Below are 18,601 nucleotides of genomic sequence, written 5' to 3'. Positions count from 1 at the left end.
CCAACTGGGTAGGGATTAGTAGGCCTTAGAGACTAGTGAGAACTAAGATAGGAATGGGGCAGAGCCAGATTCTGGAGACTGGATGAGGGGATGCGGTCAAGAGGCATAGGTTTTTCATTTGAGTAGTGATGTGATGAAAAAGCATTTAATGGACAGTGAGTCCCCTTGGGTGAAACAATGTTAGGGCAGGAGATTTTATTCTTAATATACTTGACATGGAACCAACTGGTACAAATGTGGTTTTGCCCCCTAAGCAAAGCTGCTCTGTGGCCCAGGGAATATTTATGCTTGGTGAGTAGAACAAAGAGATTTCATTGGCATAGAGAGTTATACCATAGGTGGCAAAAACTTATTGTGGCTAATATTAATTTTTGAATACTGCAGACACTTCCAGTAAATCCCATGCCCTTTAACACAGAGAAATCTCTAAGAACAAGCAATAAACGTGAAAGCCATGTCAGACAGTATATGTAACTTCCTGCAACTGCAGCCAGCCCCCACCACTTTTTTTTAAATTGAAATAATTTTTATTATCGTAAAAGCCATATAAAGCAGACGTATTGTATGAGAGACAGATACTTTACATAATGGTTTCTTAAATGAAAACATGCCACACCAACTTTTGAACTTAGATTAAAAAATAAAGTTCCAAATGCCAATTTTTCTGCCTTCAGCTATAGGATTAGATGCAGAGGTTCTTAGCTTGCAGTTCATTAATTTTTTTAAAACATTTTGATAACTGGTTTTCAGTAAAATTGGTTTTCTTTTTTATCTTATATATTTTCAAACCCATTATTCCGAAAAGGGGTCCACACTCTTACTTTAATAAATTTTTGTTGATATCTTTTTATGTTGTTTGAATTTCCCTCCTTGTTCTTCCCCCTCCGAGAGTGCCATTTGTATGGAACAGAATTTTTTTTAAGAAAAAAGAGAAAAAAAGCATCAAAATTGAATAATACATCAACAGAGTCTAAAAACATGTCCCCCCATGGACCTCCCACCTCTGTAAAGATGTGAGAAGATTTGTCTTCTCAGAGCTCTTTGAGGCTGCTTATTCTTTGTAATCTTGTGTCATTCACTTCTGTTGTTGTGTCCTTTCTTTGCATGTACTTTGTTGTAATATTTGTGTTTATTGTCTTCTTATCTCTGCTTATTTCATTCTTTATCAGTTTGTCCAAGTCTTTCTATGCTTCTCCATACTCATCACTTCCATCTCTCTTAACAGGAGTGAAATATGTTTCATCATCTATTCTCAGGAACCAGAATTAATTCTGTCTTTGTATTTGATCTGAACTCAGCTGTCTTTTAGCATTGTTTTTCTTTGCATTATTATGGCTATTGCGCATGTTGTTTCTCTGGCTTCTCTGGCTTCTGTCAGTTCTCCTAAGTCTTTGATCAGCTCACAAGTCTGCTCATGTTTATCTGAATCCCTCACATTCATTTTTTATTATAGTGTCATGATAATACATTCATATACCCCATATTCCTGTGTGCCTTCATCATTCAATCATTCTCCATTTGATGGCTACTACTGCATTTTCAGTTGTTTGCTACTCCCGTGCTTTTGCTATGAGTAGTTTGCGCAGAGAGGATCTTTGTCATTGATGACCAGGGGTATGTGTCCAGTAGTGAGATTGCTGTGTTAGAGGCCCAGATTTTTTCAAAAGAATTGCAAACTATCCGTGGTCATAGGAGATAATGCTTCAGATCACTCATAATGAATTAAATGGAAATTAAAACAATCCTAAGGTCTTAACTCATAGTCAGCAAGTTGGCAAAGATGACAAAAGCCTTTTCGTTAACTTTTTAAGGGGCTAATGAGTCTTGTTTTGTTCCAGTTCCAAACAGCACCAAACCAGCCAAGTCAGACCTGATGCACACCATCTCCCACTCAGTTCCACCCTTAAACCCCCTCATTATGATCCTGATTAGTAGGGGCTCTTACTGAGCTTTCTGTAAATTGACTTTTCCTTGCCCTGCTTCTCTGTAGCTCATGCTTTCACACTATCCTCAGCTATGAGATTTTGTAATGTGTTTATATTCCCAATTTTAGAATAGAAAGACAGCTAGGCAGTGCAGAGGATGGAGGTTTGGATTTAGAGTCAGGCAAACCTGAATTTGAATCCTGCCTGTGTAATTTGGGCAAGTCCCTGAACCTCTCAGCTTCACTTTTCTATAGTAGCACCTACTTCACAAAATTGTTGAGGATCAAATAAATTAGCATAAGTAAAATGCTTTGCAAACATTAAAGCTCTCCATGGATGCCAGGTGCTGCTGCTGTTATTATCATTATAGTTGTGTTGTATTGGCTGCCTTTCACCTTCCATTTGTCAGGAAGATCACCTCTGGTTTCTAAACTGTTAGTCTCTGTGTTACCCCTGAACTATAAGTTAGCTTACATTGGCTAAATTTAAGAAAATGATCCTATTCTGTGTCAGTATTTGTTCTATCCATTTCTCTGTGTATAAGCACAATTAAATAGATTAGGTTGATGTAACCTCAACATCCTCTCATCTTTATTCTCATTTTTTAGGTTTCTGTGTAGTCTAGATTTCATTGGCCCCTCTCTTCTTACTCCAAAACCATGTTTTTGACATTTTTTTCCTTTTCCCCTTTACATCCACCTTTCCGTTGAAGTTGTTAAGGATTCGTATACATGTTAATTTGATTTGAACTATCTTGTCGTATTCCTCATTGTGTAAGTGTGGGTTTTTTTTTAAATCTCCCAGATGTTCTGTAAATATCTTAAATTCAACATATCCCAAAGTGACCTCATTATCTTTCTCCCCAAACCCTCCTCCCATCTTCCAGCTTCTCTACTACTGTCAAGGGTATCACCATCCTCCCAGTCACCTAGGGACACCTTGACTCCTTGCTCTCACCTCTATCACTTTCCAGTTCCTGTCATTTCTACCCTTGTAACATCCCTCAAATAGACCTTTTTGACTCTGAGACTGCCATTGCGCTGGCTCAGGCCCTCATCACTTCACACTTAGACTTTTGTGGTAGTCTGGTGGGTTGGTCTCCTTCCCTCAGATCCCACCACTGGTCCCTCCTCTGGTCCCTCCTCCACTCAACTGTCCAGTCATTCTTTAAGAAAAGATCTGACTTTGTCACTCTCGCTATTCACTAAATCTTAGTGATTTCTTACTACCTCCAGGATCAAATGAAAACTCCTATGCTGGGTTTTTAAAACCCTTCATAAACTGGCACCTTCCTAGCTTTCCAGGATTTTTTTACACATCATTTTTCTCCATGTGCTCTGAGATCCAGTGACAATAGCCTCCTTGTTGATCCCTTCCCTCCTTTTCTTCCCCTCCCCACTTCTCTGGTTCCTTCAAGTTCTAGCTAACATTCCACCTTGTACAAGAAGCCTTCCCTCTGATAAGATTTCCAGCTTATCCTCTACAGTACGTATATTGTTTGTGTACAGTTGTTTTGGTATTGTCTCCCCTGTTAGACTGTGTGTTCCTTGAGAAAGGGGCTGTTTATAACCTTTCTTCATATTCTCAACACTTAGCATATTGCCTGGTACATAGTAGGCACTTAATAAGTATTTGTTGCCCGATTGGCTCATTTGTTCTTTGCAAGATATTAGTTCAGAAACTGAAATTATTTTCATGGTAGTCATTTTGAAAATGTCTGTGAACACTGCAATATGAGATAGCCAAGTATACCATGAAATTCTATTTTTTATTGCCTTTAGATGCATGATAAAACCATCTGCTGACTACTTGTTTCTCCAAGGAGTACTTGGAAGCCATTTTTATATTTAAAACTTCTTTTTCATTAGTTTCATTGATAGTTGAGAGAATGTTAAGAGGGATGTGACTCAGTTTCCTCAATGGTTTTTCCACTTACTGGTCACTGGATAAGGATCTCATATTTAAAGTACCAATAGCTGTTAATGTTTGTACACAATATAGAAACTGTGATTTTGGGCACAATGCCGCATTTGCTAGAATTCTCAGTAATGTCACTTGATAATAATGTTGACTCTCTCACTACAGGCTAAAAATTGTACCTCTTGCTGTTGCATACCGTTTTCCTTGGAGATCCAGATATTGTGGGCTTATGTAGGCCTCCAGTCCAACCCAGAAGCTCATGTGTTTGGAGGCCGGTACCTGTATCAGTGCAACTGTATAACGGTAAGATGTAGCTTTGTCGTGGACTGATTATTCTTGCAAATGTCACTACACATGTGGTGGGCCAGGTGATTCACTAATGCTGTAATTTTAAATAAAAATCAGCTGGTGCCATTTAATGCAACTTGTCCTCCCTTCGCTGGAGTTGGTCAATATCCAGACAGCAAATTTATTAAGTACCTACTGTTTGCCTGAAGCTGTGCTGGACCCAGGAATTAAGCTCCATTTCCCCTCACTCCTATTCTGTACTGCCCTTTCATTGAAAGTGATCCATTGCTAGGGTGCTAACACAGTCTATACATGTTTACTCCACTTTGTAAATCTCTTCCCTAGTCTGTTGTTACCATCTTCCACGATAAATTATGCATTATCTAATTATATCAGTTTTAACTGTATTGAATTCAACCAACAGGTGCATTTGTTCGTGACTGAAATTTAAACAGCTAATGTGGCAGAATTAATTCAGCTTCTAATGATTTATAAACTTAAGACTTATTCTAACATCCAAACATTCTCTACTTTTCTGGTCATGTTGTCGGTTATTGCTATAGAATACAGCTTAAATTTATCCATCATTTTTTGTTTCAATATTAACATTAAAATAAACAAAGAGCTTTCATACTTAATAAGCTTTGGCTACTAGGAGGTAGAGTTGTATTCTTAAAGGCACTGATATGAGGTAACAGAGACCCATTTTGTTATAAGGGAACCATCCCTGGAAGATTTACTAATGAAGCTGTTACTGAATGGTTCGAATGGTTCCTACCCAGTAGACTGTTTTCAAGGCCTTACCTGCTAGCTTGCTAAGCCAGTTGTCAATGCTATAGTTCCCCACCTCCAAGGACAGGCAGCAGCCCCTTTTCTTGTTTCAGCTCAGGAATTTCATTGTCCCCATTCCTTTCCTCAACGTGAAGGGCTTGAGTTCAGTCTTCGCAGAAAAGCTGACCACCTGTGGTTTAATTCCAGATGGATTTCACCCTTGGTTAAAAAGAAAATATCATGTATTAGGACATCCTGTGCTGGAACATGCCAGTAAATTGAAGTGTTACTGCTAATATTGCTGCTGCTGCTGCAGTTGCTACCACCGCTACTACAAGAGTCACTTGTTAACTTATTTATCATCAGTAGCCAAATCATTGTTTTATTTATGTAGACTTTTCAAACGGACATTACTGCATTTTTCTAAATATTCTTTTCTTTGTTTGAAGGGACACTGTTCACTTGTTAATTCCTTTTCTTATAATTGATTCTTTGGTGCCTCAAGACTGTCTTTATAATACCTCTTTCTTGTCTTGGGACTTGGCCACCATATTTCCTTGGTATTTGTTGGAGTGTTTGACTTTATCTTGTCTGCTTAGAGAGACCATACTCTATAATGGTTCCATTTTGTTTGAATTCTTAATGTTGGCTCTCCACAAATTCTGATAATTACACCCAGGAAAATATTTTGAGACATTGCTTCAAGACATAATGTTTCATCATATAGCTAAGAACAATCACACTTTCCTTATCATCTGGGTAGATTATCTCTAGGGATAATGGCAAGGTAACTATGTTGTGTTTAATTTTCTTCAAGTTGTATTGGAAACATGATTTCTAACATATATGTGCTAAATGTGAGTCAGCATTCTGGGGGTGGGAGGTAAGGGTGGGGTTCTGGATTCAAATGTTGGCTCTGTAATTCACCACCTAACTGACCTTGGGTAAGTCACTTAATCAGTGGACTTCAGTTTCATTATCATTAGAGTAATTGGCTTAGAGATCTTGTTCTTTGTACTTTGATCACAATGCCTTCCCAGTGTCACCACATAGGTGATTCATAAATACTTGCTGACTGGTTGATAGCTCTATAAAATGAGTACCTCTAGGATGTTCCTATGACTTTTTTTTTGCTGCTTGCATTTATCATACATATTTGTATTGAGCCCTTTTTCAGTAGATATGTCCTTGAATAGATGAATCCTCATGTTACTATCATATTTGCCCTTATTGCAGCACCAGTTTTTCCAAAGTACAAGAGCCCTTGATTTTCAAAAGTGATAGGAGTTTGAGAATGGACTGGCATCCTGGGATTTGTGTTGCTGAAGCACAAGCATTCTCTCTCAGTTCTGAGCATTGTCAAAAGGCTCATCAAAATCTTTGAGCCGGAAGGTGGATGTAAGTCATGTCTGAGAGTTCTTAAAGGGAGGAGCACAGTTCTGAGGGAAAAGCCTAAGAGGAAGAAGCAAGACTCCAGGAGCCATCTAGCTGCAGTGAAAAGTTGACTCCCCCGCAGCCTTCTGGGACTTAGGAGAGGAGATATAAAGAAGTGGTGGCACCAAAACAATAAGAGAACATGGAAGTGAGAGGAGGGCTGACCTATGACAGTGAAGGGATCGATGCAGAGCCGTCAGGCCTGACAAGCATCTCAGAATGAAGGGCTCATTGGGCCATGTTCACCTTGTCAAGGACTGGAAGAGGTGCTGGACCAAAATGTCGGTTTTTTCTCAATTTCCTCACTGCATACCTTTCCTACAACAAGCAATATAACATACTCTGCTTGCTATTTTTGCCTAAATATTTTCTGTATCCTGATTTTTGCTTTAAACTTAAAGAGGAAAGGGGTTACCTAGAGGTATACAAAACTTTGCAGAGAAGAACCTTTGTTTGAATGTTAGGAATTTTCCTAGCTGGAGGCTTAGAGCAATTGTAATTGTACTAGTAACTTTTCATCCAATATAAATGCCATATAACAGCACAGAAAGTGGACTCGAGGGCCATCATATATTGACCATAGCTGTTGTAACAGGATCAGGCTAATTAAATATCCATCCTCCAATATGAGAAAGGAAAAAGGAACATAGTGGAAATAGCTGAGGCCTAGGTAAGGGTCAACTTGGCCTCTTCCAGAAAGGAGGAAGGGGTGGAAACTATCCTTCTGCCATGCTACCCACCAGTGTTACCCAACAAATATTGATTACTATGTGCAAGCCATTGGGGGAAAGAAAGACAAAAATGAAACAGTCCTTACACTTCAAGAACTACCTTTCAGGTGGGAAATGGCAACATATACACAGTAAATATGAAGTAAGAGAAAATAAATTTCCTGATGAAGTATCTGTCTTGTGCAGTTCCCCTACCGTAAGGGACAGAACCTCAGAGCAAAAAGTAGCACCATCAACCAGAAATAGTGACAGAGACAGATTAAATATTCATCAATGATGAATTATAAAAGTTTATCTCCTTTACAAGTCATTTACTCCTGACTGATGACAATATCTCTTAATGAATTATTAGACAATGCTAGTACTTTGCCCCTTCTACAGTAATTATTGTTAATAATCTCTTTAGTAGACTTCCAAAACTCCAAGTTCACTGAATTACTTTTATTGTTTTATTACCTTTTTTAAAAGAAATATCTTTTTTGAAATTAGACTCAGCATTCCCTCTGGATATGTCCATATTTGGTTGAGGTCTCTTATGTGAAGTTATTTATAAATTAAATTTTATTCCTTATGCTCCTTACTTTACATAAGTTATTTGTGACTTCTGATGATAACCATTGACTTGGTTTATTTAAAAAAAAAAGGAAGAAGAGAGAGGTACTATCCCAGACAATTGAAAAAATTTAGCTTTTCACTAGCTTCTAATATATAGCCACCTTAACAATTGGAATGGAGACTTCATGAATTTGAGGGATAAGGAGACTTGATCAGATTCTCCTACCCATTTTATCTCCTTCATTTGGTCGCAAATGCCTCTCAGTTATTTTGTGGTAACTTTAATTCTGAGGTTCCCTTTTTCTATTTAGGGAAGGGAAAAGGATACCCTTCATAAGACTTAAGTGTCCAAAGGAGATTTATTCAAGGGAGTTCTTCCATTTGGAATGCCACAAGCTGTCAAATCTACGTCCAGGTTGGGGCAGTGGTGTGGCAGCATTAAAGATGGTCCTCCTGCTCTGACTTTTTAATATATGAAAAGCCACATCTCCACTGTGGAATAAAAAAATGTCATCTTTCTTAGAGTTCTGGAGTAGTGATGAATTGGGAGCAGCAAAGTGCTGTCTGCCATCTTGGCTTACAAACCTATGCTTAGAGATCTTAGAGTATAGGAACTGATTAAGGGGAAATTGAGAGTATGAAAGAGTTGTGTTCCCTCCTTTACTCTAAGTTAGCTACAGCTAACAATGTGGGATATTGTGACACTGTCTGGACCCAATTGATATTTTTTTATCTCTAGTGTTATTGTGAAATCAAGAGAGAGCCCTCTGGAGATTTAGGGCTAAGAATAAAAAGCAGAGGCACTGTTAGCATTTACAGGATCCATGGAAATTATCTGTGAAGTGCCAGTGTAACAATCTTGAGGGATTCTCTCACAGAAGGGATCAAAGGACTCTTGGAAGTGTTTGGGTTAAAAACAGGAGCTGAATCTGGATCTTCCTGGTTCCTCAGGGCCAACTCTGTACTCTAAGAAATTAATAAATGAAGCAGAAGATATTTAGCAAGTGAAAGGAAGTTATTTTGGTTTCTTGAACCAAAAGTTGTGATCACGACATTTTAGAGATGAGATTTAAATTAATGTATTATTAATATATTATATGTTAATATATAATTAAATCTAGTCAAACATCCCTACTCAACTTACTGTCTACCCAAACTATGAACCCCATTTACAAGGGGTCTTTCAGCCTCTCCTTAAAGACCTCCCATTTTGAACTTTATCATTAAGAGACTTGTTTCTATTTCAGTTTAAGATAGGGTAAAGAGAATAAAACCCACAAAAATGCACTTAATTTCTGGTGATCTTTTTTTTTTTTTTTAATTTATTTATTTAACTTCTAACATTCATTTTCACAAAATTTTGGGTTATAAATTTTCTCCCCTTTTATCCCCTCCCCCACCCAAACACCAAGCATTCTAATTGCCCCTATGACCAATCTGCTCTCTCTTCTATCATCCCTCTCTGCCCTTGTCTCCATCTTCTCTTTTGTCCTGTAGGGCCAGATAGCTTTCTATACCCCTTTACCTGTATTTCTTATTTCCTAGTGGCAAGAACATTACTCGACAGTTGATCCTAACACTTTGAGTTCCACCTTCTTTACCTCCCTCCCTCTCCACCCCTTCCCCTTGGAAAGCAAGCAATTCAATATAGGCCAAATCTGTGTAGTTTTGCAAATGACTTCCATAATAGTTTTGTTGTATAGGACTAACTATATTTCCCTCCATCCTATCCTGTCCCCCATTACTTCTATTCTCTTTTAATCCTGTCCCTCCCCATGAGTGTCGACCTCGAATTGCACTCTCCTCCCCATGCCCTCCCTTCTATCATCCCCCCCACCCTGCTTGTCCCCTTATCCCCCACTTTCCTGTATTGTGAGATAGGTTTTCCTACCAAAATGAGTGTGCATTTTATTCTTTCCTTTAGTGGAATGTGATGAGAGTAGACTTCATGTTTTCTCTCACCTCTCCTCTTTATCCCTCCACTAATGAGTCTTTTGCTTGCCTCTTTTATGAGAGATAATTTGCCCCATTCAGTTTCTCCCTTTCTCCTCCCAATATATTTCTCTCTCACTGTTTGATTTCATTTTTTTTTTTAAGATATGATCCCATCCTCTTCAATTCACTCTGTGCACTCTGTCTCTATGTATGTGTGCGTGTGTGCATGTGTGTGTATGTACTCCCACCCAGTACCCAGATACTGAAATGTTTCAAGAGTTACAAATATTGTCTTTCCATGTAGGAATGTAAACAGTTCAGCTTTAGTAAGTCCCTTATGACTTCTCTTTGCTGTTCACCTTTTCATGCTTCTCTTCATTCTTGTGTTTGAAAGTCAAATTTTCTTTTCAGCTCTGGTCTTTTCATCAAGAAAATTTGAAAATCCTCTATTTCATTGAAAGACCATTTTTTCCCCTGAAGTATTATACTCAGTTTTGCTGGGTAGGTGATTCTTGGTTTTAGTCCTAGTTCCTTTGACTTCTGGAATATCCTATTCCATGCCCTTCGATTCCTTAATGTAGAGGCTGCTAGATCTTGTGTTATCCTGATTGTATTTCCACAATACTTGAATTGTTTCTTTCTAGCTGCTTGCAGTATCCTTGACCTGGGAACTCTGGAATTTGGCCACAATGTTCCTAGGAGTTTCTCTTTTTGGATCTCTTTCAGGCGGTGTTCTGTGGATTTCTTGAATATTTATTTTGCCCTCTGGTTCTAGAATCTCAGGGCAGTTTTCCTTGATAATTTCATGAAAGATGATGTCCAGGCTTCTCTTTTGATCATGGCTTTCAGGTAGTCCCATAATTTTTAAATTGTCTCTCCTGGATCTATTTTCCAGGTCTGTTGTTTTTCCAATGAGATATTTCACATTATCTTCCATTTTTCCATTCTTCTCTCTTTGTTCTGTGATATCTTGCTTTCTCAAAAAGTCATTAGCCTCCATCTGTGCCATTTTAATTTTGAAAGAACTATTTTCTTCAGTGAGCTTTTGAATTTCCTTTTCCATTTGGCTAATTCTGCTTTTGAAAGCATTCTTCTCCTCATTGGCCTTTTGAACCTCTTTTGCCAATTGAGTTAGGCTAGTTTTCAAGGTGTTAATTTCTTCAACATTTTTTTGGGTCTCCTTTAGCAGGATGCTGACCTGCTGTTCATGCTTTGACTGCATCTCTCTCATTTCTCTTCCCAGTTTTTCCTCCACCTCTCTAACTTGATTTTCAAAATTCTTTTTGAGCTCTTCCATGGCCTGAGCCCATTGGGTGGGCTGGGACACAGAAGCCTTGATTTCTGTGTCTTTGCCTGATGGTAAGCATTGTTCTTCCTCATCAGAAAGGAAGGGAGGAAATGTCTGTTCTCCAAGAAAGTAACCTTCTATTGTCTTATTTCTTTTCCCTTTTCTGGGCATTTTCCCAGCCAGTGACTTGACCTCTGAATATTCTCCTCACACCCACCTCACCTCCTGATCCTCCCAGCCAGCGTTTGGGGTCTAAGATTCAAATGCTGCTTCCAGCCTTAGGGCTTTTAGCGGGGGCAGGGCTGCTATTCAGTGTGAGAATTAAGTTCAGATGGTCAGGTCGGGGCAGGGCCACCTCTCAGGCTCAGTTCCCTCAGGGGGTTTATGCACAGACCTTCCACAATGGATCCAGGCTCCAGCCCACTTGGGGAGCCCCTGTCTGCAGCTGCCTCTCAGCTTCTACCTCCCGGGGGGGGGGGGCCTGAATTATGGGGGCACCCCACTCCCCTCTCGACCCGCCAAAGAGACTCTCTCACCAACCCCTGTCACCTGTGGGTGGAGGGACTTGTGCGGCCGCTGCAGATCCCTGTCCCTGAAGCCGCGGCCGTAGCAGGTCTGGGCTGGGCTCCCGTCTGCAGCGCAACAGACCTTTTGCAAGAGGTTTGCAGGTCCCTCTGTGGGTGGAGGGACCCTTGTGGCCACTGGAGATCCCGTCCCTGAAGCCCGCTCGGATCTTTTCCTCTCGGTGCCGCAGCCGCGGCAGGGCTGCACTCAGCTCCCAGTCCCGGCCCCCAGTCCGCAGCGCGAAGGACCCCCCGTGAGAGGTTTGCAGGTCTCTCCGGAACAGAAATCTCCCTTGCTCCAATGTTCTGTGGCCTCTGGGTGCAGAATTCGCTGTGAGTTACTTCCTTGTAGCCGTTCTATTTGTTGTGGGTTCAGAGCTATGTGTATGTGCGTCTTTCTACTCCGCCATCTTGGCTCCGCCTCCTGGTGATCTTTTTGAAATAACTGAGATCAAAATATTAATTTCAATCAGAACAATTAAAAACAATAAGGACAAATAAGTTGAGCATTACCAATGTGCTGATTCAGAATTTTCCATTTGTGTTCATGTTGATAAAAGAAATAAATGATCAGACTTTAAAGGAGTTTAAAACTTTTTTCCTTCAGTTTTTTTTCCTTCTCCAGCTGTAATCATGCATAGAATAAAGAATGATTTTGAAAAAGCAAATGGAAAAAAAGCCTCAGCCTTTAGCCTCTTCAAATCTAACATACTAAATGTGGTTAAATGTGGTTTGGGAACCTCATCCTCCAGATGGCATTGAAGTACTCCCCTCATCCTGATGTGTTCTCTTCTTCCCTAGTACTTTCCTGTGACCCAAAGAAGAGAGTCTACATCCTTTCCCCACCACAGCCTCAGCATCATTGGGAGCATGAACTTTCTTTAGCAGGCTCAATTTCATGAATACTGGGAAAGCATAAGGGAAATAATAGCCACTGAGAGCACTGATTATAGTATGATTGTTGTTATTATGGCCTTTAATGTAACGATCAAAGAATTCTAAATAACCAGAGCTATATCCCTGGTAAATTCTATATCCTACTTGAGTTGGTGTCTCATATATTCCCCAAATTGTCCAAAGCTGATGTTGTTCATTCTTTGTGAATAGGAGAATACCTATATAAGGCAGATATTCCTGTTAACTAACTCTTAACATTACTTGCTTTTTACAGTCACACATTATTCTTGCTCCATATTTAATTTGTTTGCATTATGGTCTAGTGCTTCCATTGAAAAATCAGAATCCGCCTGTTTTGAACTGTTGGGCTTATAGATTAGCTCAAATAGCTAATTCCATAGTTGTCAGTGCCAGGCCAGGGGATCATTGGTCAGTGTAAAGACCAAGGACCAAGGTAGTCTGTTAACAAAACAAAAAATATATCTGAATGGACCAGGAGTCAGCAATATCTATCAATCAATCAGTGAATCATATACTGATTTCAAAAGCTAGAGAGTTAGCAAGGAGACAATAGCAAATGCCAGGATTCAAGGCAGACTAGATGTCAGAAGACCTTAGAAATTATCAGATTAGAAAAGGATCAGTCTGAAGCAGTTTGAACTAACAGAGGCAAATAGACCAGCTAGTCTGTAATAGGTCAGGGTAATAGTAGCAAGAATTTATTGCCAGTGTTGTTAAGACAGGATCACAGAAACAGTGTCCTGCCCCTGCCCTGGATTTTCTATGGATTCTGTGGGGCAGAAATTAGTCTTAAGAGTATAGTTCTTGTAGACAGAAACAGGCAATAGAATAGGCTAACTAAGTGGGAGTTACAGAGGTAGAAAGTAGCAGTAGTTTCTGGTGAGCAAATCTCAACATCCTGAAGCAGCTTTGGCCATAGAACTGTTTGGAACTGTGATCACAGGGTGTCTCATTTAGCATGACTTTGGAGGGATGGATTTATTTCACAGGATAGACCCAGAGAGACCGTCTGAATTCATGTTTACCATTGAAGTCATTTGGACTTGAGATTATCTCAGTGATCCAACTTTTTTTCTTTTTTTTCTAAGACTTATTCTCCCTACCTCACCCAGGCGGGAAGTGTAACAGTCATTCATGAGCCCAATCCCACTACTGATTGACACAAGCTTTGACTTCCCATTTCTGTCCTCAACTGATGACCTTCCATCCCTTGAGGATTCACTATATCGAGCCCACTGCAATTCAGAACTCCCCTCAGGCCCCAGGATCTATATAAGTGGGTCCTCATCTCAACTCCACTTCATTTGGAATTAGATGGACCCCAGGGATATCAGAGCCTCTTCAGACATGAATGTACAGACAAAGGATTGAGTTCTGCTGAAGATCTTTTAAGATCTGTCAAGATACTTTCCAGGTCAGTATTTGGCCCAGTCTGTAAAAGGCACAAAGTGAACTGGGAAGTGCTTCATCAAAAAAAAGATTGAATAAGCTTCAGGCTCCCCTACCTTTTTGATTCAGCTTTTACATTTGTGGGGTACTATAGTCCACCCAGTTTTCACCCCATATACCCAATCCTTAGCTATTTTATATTAATGCCATTAGATGATCCAGTTTTCTTGATGTGTAGGGGAATGTTTAAAGGAATTTTTTAAAAAGATTGGCTTGTCCTTACATACTGGAGAAGAGAAGTTTCACAAGCATAGCACATGTATACCATGCTTTTGAACCCTGAAGCATTGTGGGATCTGACAGAGGAGAGGGGCTGCAGGGCAGCAGTTGGGCCATGTGGTTTTCTCTGCTTTCAAGGAGGGGCTCCCCTGGTGGAAAAGCTGTGTTCCTCCTAAGGGGATTTTAGTTTTTCATGGTCTGGCCATCACCGACAATACACAGGATGCCTGTATGACATCCATTTCAGTGTTTTAAAAATAAAATACTTTCTAGAATTATACTGTAAGCTGAAAGCTGGGAAGAATTATAGCAATGTAGCTATTTCCTTTTTCTTCACTAAGAGAGGTACGATTGAGTTGCAGACTGCAGCCATGCAGCTGAGAACCTTGAAACTTAGCCCCGTTGCTTGCCTTCCCTCATCTCCCACTTCTTAGTTCTTTGCATGCTGGCTGTTGATGTTGTTAGAAGATTGAAAGTATAAGGCTAGAAATGCTCCCTTTTGTTTCCCTTGGCTTTTTGTTATTTAAACGTGTTTTATTGATGTCTTTTATTTTTACATCATGGATGTAAAAGTTTCTCCCTTATTCATTTAAACCTCACCTTGAGACAAAAACAACAGGGCCCTACCTAAAGTCATATAAGATCCATTAGTGACAGTGTATATGAGATTCTGTCTTACTACTCCCTCCCTTCTCCACTCTCACCCCCCCACCCCTAGCCACTGTAATTAGGGTGGTGAGGGACAGGATGAATCTTTTAATTTGTCATTGCAGCTATTGCATAAATTGTTCACTTGGATCGGATTATTTTCATGTGCGTGACTTAATTTAAATCTTCCAATGTTTCTCGGAATTCTTCATATTCATCATTTCTTGCTGTACAACAATATTCTATCATGTTCATTTGCCATACTTTTTTCAGCTATTTCGAGGTAATGGGCACCAACTTTGTTTTTAGTTCTTTGTCAGAACAGAGTGCTGTTATAAATGTTGTGGTTTACATCCAGTTTTTGTCCCTAGTTTTTACTTCCTTGGGATGTATGTCCAATAGGGACAACTAGGTGGCACAATCGAAAGAGGGCCAGGCCTGGAGCCAGGAATATCTCCTCTTCCTGAGTTCAGGTCTGACCTCAGACACTTGCTAGCTGTGTGACCCCGGACAAGTCACTTAACCCTACTTGCCTCGGTTTCCTCATCTGTAAAATGAACTGGAGAAGGAAATGGCAAACCACTACACTATGTTTGCCAGGAATGCCCCAAAACAAGGTCACAAAGAGTTGGACATGAGTAAATTGACTGCACAACAAAACACGTCTAGAAGTGGGATGGATGGATCAAAAAGTATGGATGTTATATTATTTATCTTTGAGACTAGGTCTCCCTAACTCGTTGAGGCTGGAAGTGGAAGGGGCACTAATGGGCCCTATCCGTGTACTCATCAACAAGTAACAAGTTTATATATAAACTTCTTGATCCAGCATTTAAAACCTTACACACACTGGCTACTGCCTGTCTTATTTCATTGTTTTACTTCTTGCATGCTCTATTTCTAGTCACACAAGCCTGCTTATGTCCTGTGCACTTCCTTCTACCTGCCCCCTCCATGTCCTTTCATGAGTATGCCTTTCCATGCCTAGAATATCCTCCCTAGTTTCCTCTGATGCTACCCCCTACCTGAGACATTTGCTGATCCTTCTAGCTGTTGGCACACAATTATTCTTGAAATAACTTCATTCTACTTTGTATTTATGTCTCTAGGGCCAGGGAGGGGCAGGTGGGCTCCTAATCGACTACCTAGAGTTTCATCTGGCCTAATCACACAAACACTCTTCCATTGATTTGAGTCTCAAAGCAAAACCTCACGTCAGAGTATATATCCACTTTTCAGAGGCAGAGGGCCTCATGACCTTTGTGACCCAGTGCCTCATTAGAAATTAAGAAAAGGTGTGGGCCTTCATAAAAAATAAGCCTCCCCTAATCAAACTTCCCTTAATAGCCCCACCTGAGGCTTATTAATAGGTCGGGAAGATTTTTAACTCCCATTACAGTCTCCCAAGAGTAATGTAAGCTTCTTAAAGCCAGGGAGTTTCATTTGTTTTTGTGTCCATAATTCCTCACAGCACCCAGGCAATTAACAAATGTTTGTTGAATCAAATTGAAATTATGTGCCTAAGCCAGCAGGCTGTTTGACATGTCATTTCTTTCTTTCTGCAGTTGCCCTCATCTATGGTAGAAGTATCTTTGAGAACTTTTGTGTCCTTCACTGACATCACAAAGAAACCAGAGGTTACAAAGAGCCTGCTAAACATAGACTGGATATTGCCATTCCACTATTTTTCTCAGGAGGAATCCAATGGGAAAATGGAATCTCTAAGAAGCTTGAGCACTTCTGTTGTTCTTCTGTGCGTGTTATTACCTGGCTTTCTCAGCTTAGAGATCAACTGAAAAAAGAAGGAGAATCACATTTCACTCTTGCCAGTGAGAGTTGTAAGATGGCCTTCCTGCTTATTCTATAGGAATGGTTCCTATTCATCATTATGACCAAGGAAAAAATGTTTCCTTCAGTTGTGGTGCAAGAGGGAAGGAGTCTTTGTGTATGGTGGTGTTTCATAAGACAGATAACAAAAATGCCTTCATCTTAATTCTTTCTAGATGAGTGGCAGCAATGCATAGTACATGGCTAGATTGGGAGTCTGAAACCTCTTACCACGTGTTGGCCCTATTATTGGCCCTGTGATCCTGGACAGCTCTTATGTCCTCGAACTCTGGTCACGAACTGCAGAACAGTTGCTGATCTTCATTGGTATTGGAATTGTCCTACACCAATGGAAGCAAAAGTCTGGAACAGGAAAACACTGTTTAGGCATAGTCTTAAGCAGAGAGGAGTTGTCTCCTTCAGGAGAAAGTAAGCTTCTACGTACCCAAAGCCATATTCAAATCATCTGTTAGAGGAATAAGAACAAGTTTTACTTAACCTGAGAAGTATTGACACCCCATATTGGCTCCATTTTGCTCATACAAAAATGGGAAAAGCAATTCTCTTTCCCTTTTCGCAGTGTCTTTGGAGCACACTCTCAGTTCGCCTTTTCAGCAATTAAGGGTTGTATTGTTTGTCCTCCTCTTCCTTTCCCCCACGGTCAGGAAATATAGAAATGATTTAGTATTTGGTATTGTACTAATTCCCAAGAAAAAAGTACTGAATTTAAGTTTGAATCCTGACTCTACTCCTTGTTAGTTAATTATCTTTGTTATCTTGGGCAAGTCACTTAACCTATCTAAACTGTAGTTTCCATATCTTTAAAATGAAAAAGACTGAACTAGGTGACTTCTCATTCCCTAGCTCTAACATCTATGTTCCTTTGATTTCTAAAAGTTGACCTCATCATCTCCAGTGGAAAATGCACTAGGATCTGTGCTTGGTCTTTGGCCATTTAGCATTTTTTGTCAGTTACTTGGATAAAGTCATAGATAGCATGCTTTCCAAATTCTCAGTTTGCATAAATTTTGGAGAAAAACTGATGCACTAGATGACCAAGTCAGGATCCAAAAAGATCTTGACAGCCTAAAACATTGGGCCGCATCTAATAAAATGAAATTTAATAGGGCTAAATTAAAATTTTACACGGGTCAAAAAAAATCCTGAACCCACAACTAACTTTATAAGATGTGGGAGACATTGGTAAGGGGCAGTGTGTTTATAATTTAAAAAAACCCAAGAGGATACAGTAAGAGAAATTTCATTCAGAATTGCTACAAAATGCATAAAATATCTAGGGATTAACTAAGCAAGACAAAAGTAATATGTGCATAATATGGCAGCTCCTTCCCCACCACCTACCCTGCTCCTCCAAAAAAAGCTAATACCATCTTTAGACTTCCTTAAGAGAGTCATGGCTTCCAGAAATAGGTGTATGTGGAAACGCTCTTTTTTGGCACTTAAATTTAGAATAAACCCAATAATTTTATTTGCTCACCTCCCATTCACTTTTCTCAACCCCTTTGCAGTCTGACTTCTTTCCCCACCATTCAGCTGAAACTTCTTTCTCTTCTCACCAAAGAACTCTTCCTTTGACCTTACCTCAGGCCACATTCTTTTTGATCTTTCTGCAGTTTTTGGCACTGTTGACCATCTCCTCCTTGGATATTCTTTAATTTCTGCCTATGAAGGAGTTAAGGATAATGCTGAAGTTATGAAATTAGGAGACTAGAATAATTGTGGTGCCTTTGACAAAAATGGGAAATTTGGAAGAACAGTGGGTTTAGGAGGAAATATGATGAACTCTGCCTTCTGTGTGTTGAGTTTGAGTTGTCTCCAGGACAGGTTTTTATGTCTAATAGCCATTTGGTATATGGATAGGAAGCTCAAGGAAGAGATGTGCTGTGTTTAACAGAAAAGTGAGTTATATGTGCAGTGATAATATTAAATTCATAGGGGCTAATGAGGTCACCAAGAGAGACCATTTCTTCTCTACATAGAGAAGAGCCACAGGAAATCACCATAGTTATGGGTCATGATAGGGATAAGCCAGCAAATGAAACCAAAAGCAATAAGATGGGAGAAGTGGGACCAAAACCCAGAGAAGAGAGTATTCTAGAGGAAAGCGAT

The 18,601-nt window shown here is 39.8% G+C and overlaps 1 protein-coding gene across 3 annotated transcripts in view; it reads left to right on the top strand.

Annotated features, from left to right (window-relative positions):
* TCTN3 (tectonic family member 3) overlaps nucleotides 1-17,960 on the top strand; it is a 31,937-nt gene extending 13,977 nt beyond the window's left edge. Inside the window, exons 12-13 of one of the 3 annotated variants that reach the window (XM_072626207.1) lie at nucleotides 4,011-4,148; nucleotides 16,210-17,960. In XM_072626207.1, the coding sequence (XP_072482308.1) occupies nucleotides 4,011-4,148; nucleotides 16,210-16,440 (369 nt within the window). In that variant the 3' untranslated portion in view covers nucleotides 16,441-17,960. Of the gene's footprint in view, nucleotides 1-4,010; nucleotides 4,149-6,140; nucleotides 6,288-13,416; nucleotides 13,586-16,209 lie in introns of those variants that run through there. The other 2 variants (XM_072626218.1, XM_072626228.1) reach the window with 2 other exon arrangements.
* Nucleotides 17,961-18,601: the final 641 nt, after the last annotated feature.

This window comes from Notamacropus eugenii, chromosome 1, assembly GCF_028372415.1.
Source record: "Notamacropus eugenii isolate mMacEug1 chromosome 1, mMacEug1.pri_v2, whole genome shotgun sequence".
Taxonomy (NCBI): Eukaryota; Metazoa; Chordata; class Mammalia; order Diprotodontia; family Macropodidae; genus Notamacropus; species Notamacropus eugenii.
Note: the sequence above shows the minus strand (reverse complement) of the source record. Positions and strands in the feature narration are given on the sequence as shown.